This window comes from Amphiura filiformis, chromosome 13 (assembly GCF_039555335.1).
Source record: "Amphiura filiformis chromosome 13, Afil_fr2py, whole genome shotgun sequence".
Taxonomy (NCBI): Eukaryota; Metazoa; Echinodermata; class Ophiuroidea; order Amphilepidida; family Amphiuridae; genus Amphiura; species Amphiura filiformis.
This window is the reverse complement of record NC_092640.1, coordinates 34,788,371-34,802,050: the sequence shown is the minus strand read 5'-3', so window position 1 is coordinate 34,802,050 and position 13,680 is coordinate 34,788,371. Positions and strand designations below refer to the sequence as shown.

The 13,680-nt window shown below is 35.6% G+C and overlaps 1 protein-coding gene across 1 annotated transcript in view; it reads right to left on the bottom strand.

Annotated features, from left to right (window-relative positions):
- LOC140167606 (dnaJ homolog subfamily C member 10-like) overlaps nucleotides 1–13,680 on the bottom strand; it is a 146,784-nt gene that overhangs the window by 44,674 nt on the left and 88,430 nt on the right. The window contains exon 21 of the mRNA XM_072190905.1: nucleotides 80–263. Coding sequence (XP_072047006.1) covers nucleotides 80–263 — 184 coding nt within the window. The remainder of the gene's footprint in view (nucleotides 1–79; nucleotides 264–13,680) is intronic.

The window sequence follows — 13,680 nt, the reverse complement described above, 5'->3', positions numbered from 1 at the left end:
GTTTATTAACACAAAAATATTTGCCAAGTTTACTCCTATGTAAATATGAGCATTTAGATTGAAGAAAAACTGATCTTACCGAGGATGTCACAATTGTTCTCATAGGTTCCACCGAACGGACAGGAGCAGTTATAACCCATAATTTCCATACGTAATGCCACTATATCACCATCCTCAATAGGGTAAATACGCAGAAATCGCGTGACAATAGCATAAGGTAATGCAATGTCGGCTGTAAAATGATCACGATTGTCCTCCAATATCTATATCACAATATCAATCAAATAAGTTGTTTTATTGTCACGTAATTATTCAAGCAAACTTAACAATTGTATTACAAGCTCATTTGTGAAACAGTCGCGAACCGCTTACATTTGGTTTTATGTGCCATCACTTCACTTACTATGTTACTAAGTTATAAAAACCTAAAATGTCGAATGACAACACTCCTACGTAACTATTATGCCATTTTGAATGAGACACACAAAACACTGTTGTTTGATAGCATGTAAAACTGAGTCTTTTTTAAGAAAAGTTGAACAATGATGGCGCTATTCATCTGAAATCTTGTTTGCATCTTTACAAGGGGTAGACACTTGTAAAATGGTATTAGAACATCAGCAAATAGACCAATAAATGACAACGAATTTAAAAAAAAACCTTTTTATCACGAAATGTAAGGTACAACTCATATTATTTGGCTAATTTAAATTTAAAATATATGAAAATAACGCTCTCAATTTGCACACAAATGTACAGTTTATAGAATTAAATTTACCACAAAAAATCAGAAAAAGATGAATAATTTGATATAGAAACGAAAATCTATGTTAAAAAATGCTACAAAATATATGTGTGTATATATATAGTTTATTAGTGTGATAGATGTTGGTATTATTCAGGTGTAGAATTGAACATTATAATAATGTTTTGTTATAAAAATTAATAAATGATCACATCAAACAACCGTGAAAAAAACCCAGTTCAAAATGAACCGGGAAATGTATTAGAGAAACAGAACATTACGAGGCTCCCCTATGTTTCAGATGGACATTTTATTTTTGAAAAAAAAAAACACATACGTTTTAATGACATACAATACAGAAAAAAGTATTTTGTATAGCCCCTCGTGAAAAATTAGTGCATTGTATATAATGTACTTGCTCAATTAGCATTTTGTGAAATTTAAAATTTTATTACAAACTTGAATGGGGCTCTTTCTAACGGATCTTTCATTTTGCGTATGGAAAGTCTATGGAGATTTACCACATACAATTGTGTCACAAAATTTGCATCGAATGGTACTTAAGGGATGGGGATATGAACGTTTGGACAGTATTTATTGTGGGATATTAGAGCACACCAGACATATTGAATTGCATTCTGAATACGAAGAATGTCTTTCTGATATCAAATAATTTTTATTTTTTGAAATTCACGATATAATACAAATTTTATGACAAATAATCAAAATTTGATATTTTTCACATTATTCTTATATTCTTAAAGTGTATGTAGCTGGGAGGAAAAGCCGACGATCAATTGAAAATTTTCACCTTTCATATTGAAGATACGGATTTTTTTCCTCAAAAGACCTAATTTTTTCTGGTGTTTTGGGACAAAATCCACATCTTCAATACGAAAGGTCAAAATTTGCAATTAATCGTCGGATTTTCATCCCACCTACACACACTTTAAGTATATATCATCATATAAGTTTACTTCGAGTACTTTTGTATCATTTGCCATAAAATGTGTATTACATCGGCAATTTCAAAGAATCAAAATTATTTGATAATAGAAGGACATTCTTCGTATTCAGAATGCATTTCGATATGTCTGATGTGGTCCAATGTCCCACAATAAATACTGTCCAAACGTTCATTCCAAAGCAAGTATGAATATAATTAATACTTCTGAAGGGGAGGCTATAGCCAAACAGGATATGTCCTATAGCTTAGTAATTTCGAAACAAAGATGATATATTGGCTTAAAGGGTGCGATGCTGAGGATTGGTGAGATACAACTCGGTGTCTCTACTAAGATACTAGTAAAGTAGTATTTTAGAGAAAACTTAAGGGCTGGGGTATGAACGTTTGGACAGTATTTATTGTGGGATATTAGAGCACATCAGATATATCGAATTGCATTCTGAATATGAAGAATGTCATTCTGATATCAAATAATTTTGATTTTTTGAAATTCGCAATTTAATACACATTTTATGGCAAATCATTAAAATTGATATTTTTGATATTTAACAGTACTTGAAGTAAACTTTATAAATCTGATGATTTATACTTAAAGTGTATGTAGGGATGAAAAGCCTACGATCAATTGAAAATTTTGACCTTTCGTATTAAAGATATGGATTTTTTTCAAAAAAAAAACAAAAAAAAAGGTAAAAAAAAAAAAAAAATCCATATCTTCAATATAAAAGGTCAAAATTTTCAATTGATCGTCGGCTTTTCCTCCCAGCTACATACACTTTAAGAATATATCATTAGATTTACAAAATTTATTTCGAGGACTGTTATATATCAAAAATTTGAAAAATATAAAATTTTGATAATTTGTCATAAAATTTGTATTATATCGTGAATTTCAAAAAATGAAAATTATTTGATATCAGAAAGACATGCTGCGTATTCAGAATGCAATTCGATACGTCTGAGGTGCTCTCATGTCCCACAAAAAATACTGTCAAAACGCAATAAACGCTCATTTTAGATCCCTTAAAAGCATTCTGCAAATGATTTTAAAATGCTCATATTGAGCCCTTTTGTGTAATTTTGTATAGCGACATAATAATTGATATTTAACAGTACTTGAAGTAAACTTTATAAATCTGATGATTTATACCTAAAGTGTATGTAGGGATGAAAAGCCTACGATCAATTGAAAATTTTGACCTTTCGTATTAAAGATATGGATTTTTTTCCCAAAAACCAAAAAAAAAAGGTCTTTTTGGGAAAAAATCCATATCTTCAATATGAAAGGTCAAAATTTTCAATTGACCGTCGGCTTTTCCTCCCTGCTACATACACTTTAAAAATATGTCATTAGATTTATATAATTTACTTCGAGGACTGTTATATATCACAAATTTGAAAAATATCAAATTTTTATAATTTGTCATAAAATTTGTATTATATTGTGATTTTCAAAAAATGAAAATTATTTGATATCAGAAAGACATGTTTCGTATTCAGAATGCAATTCGATAGGTCTGAGGTGCTCTCATGTCCCACAAAAAATACTGTCGAAACGCAATAAACGCTCATTTTAGATCCCTTAAAAGCATTCTGCAAATGATTTTAAAATGCTCATATTGAGCCCTTTTGTGTAATTTTGTGTAGCGACATCTATAAATTGATGAATGGACGCTAAAGAGAGGGAGAGATAATTGACTACGCAAACAATTGGACACTAATTTGACATGTTGTGTGGGTGTCTATTTTACCTTGATTGAGCTGTTTTCCATGATCGGTTCCAGGAAACTGTTATTTGATCCAAAATACACTCGAAGGCGTTTACCGATTTGTGTTTGGATCCCAGTAACAATTACATCAGAAGCAAGGTCTATCTGTATCCACTGATCTGTATCTGTCTGATTAGCTTCCCAATAGCTCTGATTATCGAGCCTACAGTACTGAGGAGGCCTATTTTCCATGTAACTTGATGCGGTTATTTGGTCATCTTGTATCCGTCCATCTGCGAGTCCAAGTGGGACACTTCTTCCAGACTTAACTACACAAATGAAGTAAACACAACAGAAAAAAGGAAGTCCTCCATTGACCCGTCATAAATCTAAACCGGGTAATGGTATGACAATATGATTGATATTATCGTGCGCATTATATAACTTGTTAGCTTCAACTTGATACCACATTTGCTACTAAATGCTTTAAATTGACAAAGATTTATACCAATACAATAAGGTGATTGCACGGAAAGTCATTAGTTCAAATCGTCCTCCAGAAGAGATGCATATCTATGTAGTACAATACCAATCACCTGTTAAAGTGGTATTGATTCTTTTGTACTCCATGCATTTGCATGTCTTCAGGAGGACGATTTGAACTAATAACCTTTCGTGCAATTGAATACCTTAGTGGAAGAAGGGCCCAACTCCAAAAATATACAAAAATGAGTTTGACCCAGCATTTTATTGCCAGCAGACTGTTCTCCTTGTGTGTGAAAGATGAGCCAAAATACACCCTCTAAATAGGCTTCCACATACACTTAATCATGGTTTTCATGGAACAAAGGCCCAAGTCCATGGAGTTGGGCCCTTCTTCCACAAATATTGGGTTAAAGAGGAATTTTGTTCATCTATGAAATCTGCCTTTCACTACAATAAACTTGCTAACATATTACATACTTCTATTTCGTCGGGTGTATTACATAGTGACGTATGTTGATTTTTGTCATTTTTATGAAAATTGGCCAATGTATTTTAAATAGTGAGTAGTATAATATTACCAAGATTTGAAGCTCAAGTTTGCATAATTAATTAGATAATTAATTATGCAAATGACGGATGTTGATATATTACATTACCCGACGTTTTACATAGTGGCGTATCTAAACATCCGTCACTATGTAAAAACATTATTTTTCAATTTGAACGTACGTAATTCAATATTGTTCATTGAAACCTACATGATTTCTTGACGGATGTTGATAACTGGGTATAAACCAAAAACTTTTACGTAGAGCAGATATTCAATGGATCATTATTTTAGTAAAATATCACTTTTAATACATTTTTAATGGTTCGAGTTGATTCGACAATTATTTAGAGACATTATTTTAAAGCTTTACAATATAAAAGGGATGATTAAGTAATAAAAAATGAAAATATGATCCTTTTTAATGAGTAGGTTATTAAAAGATGATCAAAATATGTTCAGGGGCGTTTAGGGGCGGCTCCAAATTTACAGATAATACAGTGTAAATTGGTAAAAACTGAATACAATCATTGGCGTTTTGTAAAAAGAAGTTACAGCTTGTGTGATTAGCTATATCATGAGAGTGAGTACTAGTAAGATCAGGAGTAAATACTCAAATACAATATGCCATGTATGTCGTGGGCACTCGTGACGAGTCGGTTTTATCATGAAAAAAGCGTTTAATAATAAGCGTAAAAAACCGACGGATGCTTCGAAGTCCTTCCTTGATCCGAAGTGTATGCGCAAGACATAGTGACGGATGTGTGACGGATGTCCATAGATCAACACGAGAGACAGATTAGCGTGCGCGATATTAGCTGATATTGGCGCAAGACATAGTGACGGATGTGTGACGGATGTTAGGGTGCAACGTTTTCACGTTTTTACATACTGACGTATAACTTTGTAATCATTAACTGATTTAATAGCGAATAATTCTTCATGTGATAGATGTTTCAAGATACTCTAGATACTAGTTTTTTAAAATACAGCAACTTTTGGAGGATTTAACTTGACAGTGTTCTGCTATGGTTGATCACAAATCGGCGTACTCTTTGATCGCGTCTAACTCAAAAACTTTTTCCTGGCGAAGTTTAACATCCGTCACTATGTAATACACCCGACGATTTGTGCAATTAATGGATAATTACCAAATTTCTGTAGCTATTTATAACAAATCTGCTTACAGAAATGGCACTTGCAGTATATTAGTGGAAGAAGGGCCCAACTCCATCTCATATTAAGACCTGTACTGTTGCCATGGAAACATCATATATAATTTCGAATGTTTTAATACTGTATGTTCATATATTTAAGGTCCCCTGAAGATGAAAACATTCTGTCTATAAAACTTTTCAGGAGGAGGAGGGGCGACAAAACCATGAATCTAGACATTGGGATGTATTTTCTAGATCACGTCTACGACTCGCTGCTAAACCAATCAAGAACCTGAGGGAATGATACTACCAAGTCCCACGGCGGGAAGTGCAGTGAGCCTGGACATCTGTGATCAAGATGACATAACCTGTCATCGAAAGCTCAGAAAGTGAGTACTATTTTACTGGATATGCCTACCAAAAAATCATTAATAAACTTTTCCAAATATTAAGTTTTTTCTTAATATCTCAAAAACAGTTTTGATGGAGTTGGGCCCTTCTTCCACTCAGGTATTCAATTGCCCTATAAATATGATAAACGAAATTTGGTGCAAATTAAAAGTTACAAATTAAAAGGAGCACGCAGAGGTACATTGCAGAGCGTGAGCACGTCATTACCCAAGACGACCGCTAGATTAGACTGATAATATCGATCGTACTAGTCAAGACGATCTATCGCTTCTGCTTCTAAGAATATTTTGGTTACTCATGCGTCTCAAATGAACAATTTAATAAACCGCGCTCTGTATATGCTGCACAGTGTCGACATCCAGTATTATAAATATAAACTTAATACTCCGTTGGTGAGAGACGGGCGATTGGTATTTCACCGAACGCAAGAAAAGGAGTCCTATCTGATTGGATAGAAATCGATCGCTAGATCGCTCAGTGCTGGAGTACAAACTCAAAATGGAGAGATGTATTCAATTCGATTGAAATCAATATTCTATTATTGACGCAGAAAAGGAAAGTGGTAGAGTGTGTCGATAACGTACATTGTATTATAGATACAGCACCTGGATCTTACACGGCTTCCTTTATATAATTCATTTCTCAAACAGTTGAATATATCACAATTTTGACTTTTGATTTCAAAATCGTTACTTATAAAATGCAGTAAAATATATCCACAGCAAACAGCATTCCCCGCTAATTAGTGTATTGCATTTCGAGTTAGTGTATTAGAAACAAAACCTGTGTTTTACCTGACAACAAATCGAATTTTCTTGAATGGCAACACCATATGTGGTACTGATCATGCGCAAATCGTAGAATAGAAACTCTGCGGCAGGCTCTGTGGTATCTCATATCGTGTAAATGGTATGCTTAGCCTGAGTCGCTCGGCCTATCTCGAACAAAATCGCCATGTGTAGCTTTTGAAAAACGAGAGGATTCGCCGTACTATCACGGCAATTTTTATCAAGAAAAAGCGCAAGACTCACTATTTCCCGAGTTATTATTATTATTCATGGCCCTCATGAAGACCTCAAAGTGGCACACAGCTAAGATCGTAATGAGATGCAAACATGAAACTTTAACCACTTTTTATTAATGCTAAGGAGCTCTTAGGCCAGTTAGAAAAGTGAATAGTAACGAGCTCTGACGAAAATTGTTGCAACGATTTTGATACGGGCTTGACGAAAATTGAATTATAATTAACATTTTTGAAGGTCTTGTTGTTCTTAAGTTATGATTCAAAGAAACATCTTCATAAAACGACACATATCTTAAGAGCCACAATACATTAAGCAATGTTTGAAAGTCCATGTGTGGCATTCCGTTCCAATCGGACAAGAGGTGTAACTTTTCATTAATCCCCAATCCAGACATCAAAAATTGACCATGACTAATCGACACGCTTTATAATTATATACAATCAATTTGATTAATTTCATATATTTACCCAATTCGCACGAAGGTCCTCTGTAGCATGATGTGCAAATACAAGCATTATCATCAACACAAGTTCCTCCGTTATTACAAGATAATGTACACACGCCTAATGTAGCCAGAAAAATGAGACAAATTACATGTCAAGAAAAAAAACCCACTGAACTCCAAAATTGGTGTCCTGCTAGAAAATAACTAATGTCAGCTTGTATGAAGCGAGAATGGTACAATAAGGTTTGACTGCAAAAGCGATTTTCTTAAAAATGCAAATGCAAATGATATTCAATTATGTAATCATTTCTACCACTTCGAATACCCTCATTGTTTAAAACTACCTACATGTATCATAAGAGCACCGTCCAACTGGTCCATGGTTCAACTCTATTCAATCACTTTTGTAACACCTAGACAAAAGTGGCCCAAGCGGTTTTAAGACTAGGTTACACAATTGGCCATATCTGCACTTGTATACCATCGATTTTATTGCAACAAAGCTTATCTGGTGGCGAAAGAAATTATCTTGATAGACATATAAATATCAAACCAAAAAATAAGCGGCATACCTGTGTCATTCTATTTTCAAAATTTTATTGTTACACCCTGTATGACTTTGCTAAAGAGCGCTTACAAATTGATAAGTAGGCGCCCAAAATATACTTTACCTTCGGTTTTAATGTTTAGATGAAGAAGACAAACAACACACAGCAATAACTGGTCCTTCATGACTAATGCATGTGAAGAAACCGAATACTAAATCTATACAGAAAATAAATTTAAAAAGCATAGAACTATTTAGGTATGGCTGCACAAATAGGCTTCCGCTTTAGTCGTGCTACCTTTTTTTTAAAATTATGGCTGCGCTATTGGGCTGCGATAGTTCCTATAGGTTGGCTGAAACCTGACCAGTTAATGTAAAGTCTGCACAAAAAGTAACCCAGCTGTTATAAATACGCCAATAGATTCAGAACTGATAATTGTTTTCACAATATTTCAACATAGCGAGAAGGATGATTTATTTACACGCATTTTGATACCCCCATTCGTCAAATGTCGTTCAATATTAACAACACAGTAGTGCTTTTACAGAAAAATACCCGAATTTAAAAGTTGCAGTTTACAGCGATCAATGGTTATAATGCCAGCACTGTAAACACGTAAAGCCCGCCATTATCTTCGCGCTTACTTCAAATCAATACAAATAACTGCAACTTTTAAATTGGGTTATTTTTCTTTCAAAACACTGCCGTATTGTTAATATTGATAGCTTTGATAAACAAAGCAAGAAATGGAAGAAAATAGCAAGGAAAGGAGAGAAGGGCACTCCCAAACACATTTTTACTCTTCGCTCTTACTTCGTGTGAAAGGAAACTGGAATTCCAATCTCAAGATTATATGTGACCCGGCAGCACAAATGAGCCGTAAATTCCCTAAATTGTATTCTGAGTTACGGTGTAAAATGTGTACGAAGGTCGTATGCATCGGTAACTTAAGCTAACCCGACATCGATCTCATTTTGATCGTGAAACATAAATCAATTATCCTATTGTTGAAGTGGATAATAAGCTGCTACCTTAGATGGCTATAGAACTTTTAATAGCTCTGGTCTTTGTTTGCTTTTGCTAAATCCTGTTCAAGTGGTGGGTTACCAGGCATTGTATTTTGTATAGGTTGACTTAGGGTTGATTTGAAATGACCGCCAATTTTGACTGTTTGATATTTATTGCCAGCAATGTGGCAAAAGAGACACATGTAGAAACGAAAAAAGCTATAATTTTGTTGAAGGAACAAACCATAACCCCGCTTCTGGATATCGTTTGAAGTCAAATGATATACCATTTTTAATTTTATAATGTTTATTTGTTAAACACGAAATAAAACAAAATTGACCGGGGGAGGAATTTACGGCTCATTCGCCGTTAACGGTCACATATCTGCTTAGGTAAGCAATGTGGTTTGCATAACAAAATAATACCCACCAATGTCACCCGTAGTGATCAACCGTTATAACCATTATTCCTATGGTTTGTGCCCGGGGTTTGTGGTTTCTCTGGGTTTAACTATCTGCACAATAAGGCGTTGATCCAATTCATTGGGTGTTGAATATAGGTCGCCAGGTAAGGTGGTAAGTTTGCGCAGCCGAACGCAGGTAGTAGGGCCAATCTGAGCCAGAGCGGGTGGTCTTACTTGAGCAGCGAAATGGCTTTCGTGCCTTATTCAGCTTGTCACTTTCTTTACATTATCTCGTTCCGAATGCACCACACATTCCAATTAGACGGTAAGTTTATTCCATTTATCTTTTTAGTTTTCGTTTTTGATTTCGGATCTCATTGTTAATTTGAAGTGACCAAGCTTTGAAGTGATTCCAGTCTTTGGTGGCTCACTGAAAAGTTGGAGGAAGTGTCAGACGATGGTGACCGACGCACACCGTCATCATCCCTATATCTTCGTGTTAAAAATTGCCGTGGTAGTACGATGAATCCTCACGTTTTTCAACAACTACGCATGGTGATTTTGTTCGAGATAGGCCATGCGACTCAGGCTATGCATACAATTTGAGATTTTGAGAGCCGGCCACACTGTTTCTATTCTATGTTTTACGATTTTCGCATGATCAGTATATGGCTGGCCGTAACCGCCACAACGTGGAGCTGCTACGCGTAGCTTACTTTTCGCTTCGCGGAGCTAAATTGACCAATCATGTTAGATCTTTTCATTACGGGGAGCCAGTTGATGCATCATCGTTCCAGAGAGAGAAAACTCTTGCCAAAATTAATGTTTACTATGTGGATTTTAAATGAATCGAATGTAAATAAACCACAAACAGTTGTACAGGATCAATACCATTGTTTGATTAGTGTATAGTCAATGTTACCTTGCATGCATGTGTCATGTGTGTGGCGTGTTTGTTTGTTTGTCTACTGTGTCAGGCCAGGATCACTGACACCCACGGTACTGGTACTGTCATACTATCACGGTGATCATATTGTTGAATGTTGTTGACTTTAAAATAATCATGATGCAGTCATGTCTACAGTAGAATTCACCACGACCTTTGAAGGACTTAAACCCCATTAAAAGCTATTAAACCAAGATAACACTCAATGAAAACAGCTCAACTATGTTACATCAGATCTTCTCTGGTTAAATACACACTGCACTTGTGTCTGTTTTACCTGTGCAATGAACAATGAGCTGGTATTATAGTTTCAGTTGGGTGAATGATTATAAAGCGAACGCAAGGTAACAATACTGTCTGGGCTTTTGTTTACGAAATGAGACAATAGTCTGCTTATTGTTAACCAGCGTTCTTGAAAATGAGAAGCATAATGGTTTGCAGACTTAACACGGTTTAGAAATAATTTGTTCATATTTTTGGTGTTATCTGTCGTTTACATATCCTTCCTAAAACACAAAAGTACCAATATATCCAAACACCTAAATTAGCTAAAACTTTAGGAAATGTTACAAAACTATATTTTCTAGAATTTCAGAGAATACTTTAAATATTGGCTGGTTATTTTTTACACAGTGACGTCATATAGGCAATGGCATAATACTTCTAACATACACTAGGTCACGCGTCAATGGTGAGCGCACCGAGTATTGTGTATAGGAAAACGGGCAGTACCGTAACTACAGTATGTATGGCCTACTACTAGTATATAAAGTAAATCCGAACTGGTTTGCTGAAGGTCGAATTCCGCAGGCCACGCCGCGCAAGATGTACAAATCAGCTCCCGGCGATACACTGCAGATCGCAGAATTGTGTGCATGGTTTACCACCACTCTGCCTAGCTATATAGTTGTGTACAATACTGTATGAGTTTCTTGTGAGTGCATGTCCATCTTAATAATAAGTCGGTTCGTACTTTTCATAAATTACTTTTTGAATCATAACTATCGTGACCGAGGATATCTTGCAACTACGTGAAGCTCGTCTGGCAAATTCTTAATGACTAAATTCGCTTCACGTAATGAGTAAGTCGTACTTGATTGGTCAGTTTTACCTCCGAGTAATGAAAACTCTAACATGATTGGTCAATTTGGCTCCACGGAGCAAAAAGTCAGCTACGCGTAGCAGCTCCACGTTGTGGCGGTTGCGGCCTACCATATCAGTATCCCATATGATATTTCTATTGTAAGAAAATTTTATTTGTTGTCACGTAAATCACAGGTTTCGTTTAAATTAACTACCTGGAAATTAAATTAACTAATTAGTGAGGACCGGTATTTTGCTGTGGATATGTTTAACTGCAATTTTGATGTAAAACATTTGAAATCCGCTGTAAAAATTTTGATAATATTCAACTCTTTGAGAAAATTATTTTATAAAGGAATGCTGGCAAAACCAATGTACATTATTGACACACTATTACTCTCTTTATCTTCGTCAATAATAGAATAATCGATTTCAATCGAATTGAATACATGAGTTTGTAGTTGACTACTGAGCGACCTAAGCGATCGATTGCTAGCCAATCAGATAGAAATACCACTCGCCTGTCGCTCACTACCACTCGCCCGTCGCTCACCAACGGAGTATTAAATTTATATTTATCGTATAGGACGTCGACACTGTGCGACGTCATTTTAATGCGGTAATAGCCAATATCGTAAGCAAAACAGACAATATGACGGCAACACTGCCTGGACGTCGGACGCAATTTATTTTTCCCCGACCCGAGGTGCGTTTTTAGCTCTATTGGTCCAGTTACAGAAAAAAGTGCACAAAATATATTTCCCAGTGCAATATATACATTTTCAAATGAAAATTTAATTTTGAATTCAAAATGAATGTGACAAAAATTGACTACGCCGGGCATTGAACTGGGACCGCGTGGATCCCAGGCGAGCCTGCAGACCAGCACACCCCGTATACCCATTGTACACACACGTGAATTTTTAGTATATATCATAACAAAGTGCGTTATTCATGCAAAAAATTCAAAAACAGTACTTACAATGAGGTTCACTGTCGAACCTCAACGGATTTAGACTGATAGAATATTGCTTGATAACATACATACACTTTTGGAATTATTTAAGACATTTTCGTGTTTACGTGTTAAACGAATGACGACGTCAAAATTCAGTCAATAGAGAGATTGCGAAATTTACGTGAAACGTGATACGGGAACACGCACCCCATGCTACATTAGTCGAAAATCAGTTAGTATGCCCTCTAGAGGGTGAAATCCATTGTGAATTGGTCATATGATTATTTACGGGGATGAAACGGGCGATGGATTGATGTCCCCCGAAAGAGCTATATAACTTAGTCGCGCGTGTGGTGGTATGCGAAGGAGATACTATCGTTCACGAAACTGAACAGGTGGTGCATGCTTAACCTCTCTTCGAATATTGAGAAATTAAAACCAAATACGCGAGGACAGCTGCCCAAGCACGCACTTATATTCGCGGGGTCTCCCTGTCAGTCCGAAACACCGTCCGTCAATCCGATCCACCGTCAGTCCGAAAATCGATTCAGAAGATATGTGTATTTTGGAAAAATAATTCAAAAAAATCTTTGAAATAACTCACACAATATCAGAAAGACCAAAATTCCACACGTTTCCAATATTTTTACATTATTTTGTGTGAACGTAACCAGACCCAGTTAACAAGTGTAGCACAACCCCCCCCCCTTTGTGTTTGAAATTTGCTGGGTTTAGATATTTTATTGCTATGGTAAAAAGTGCTTCTCTCTCACTGACAAACATCTGTCTTTGTGCAATTTTCTGTGAATATCTTGAGAACATATTTGAACCTTAATCTGAAATTTGGAGGTTGATAATGAAATAAAAAGGTATTAGCAGGTATAGGCGTTCATTGTGTGTCCCATTGCGATCGAATTTAGAATAAAAGGAGCCGGGGAAAAGTGCTTCTCATTCGCCTACAAATACCTGTTGACCTCCAATTTTCTGTGAAGTTGTTGTTGTGAACATATTTGAACCTAAATCTGAAATATGGAGGTTTATAGTTAAATAAAAAAGGTATTGTTTTCGACTTGGTTTCTGTGACGAATTGAACAGGTTTTGTGTACAAAACGTATAGCATGCATCTAGTGTTGAGTGCCCCATTGCATTAAGGGGTCGAGCTGTATTGTTTCAAATATCTCCGATATGAGAGAAATTTGCCATGTTTGATGTGAATTTTTGCCTAGCAATATTGATCATAGG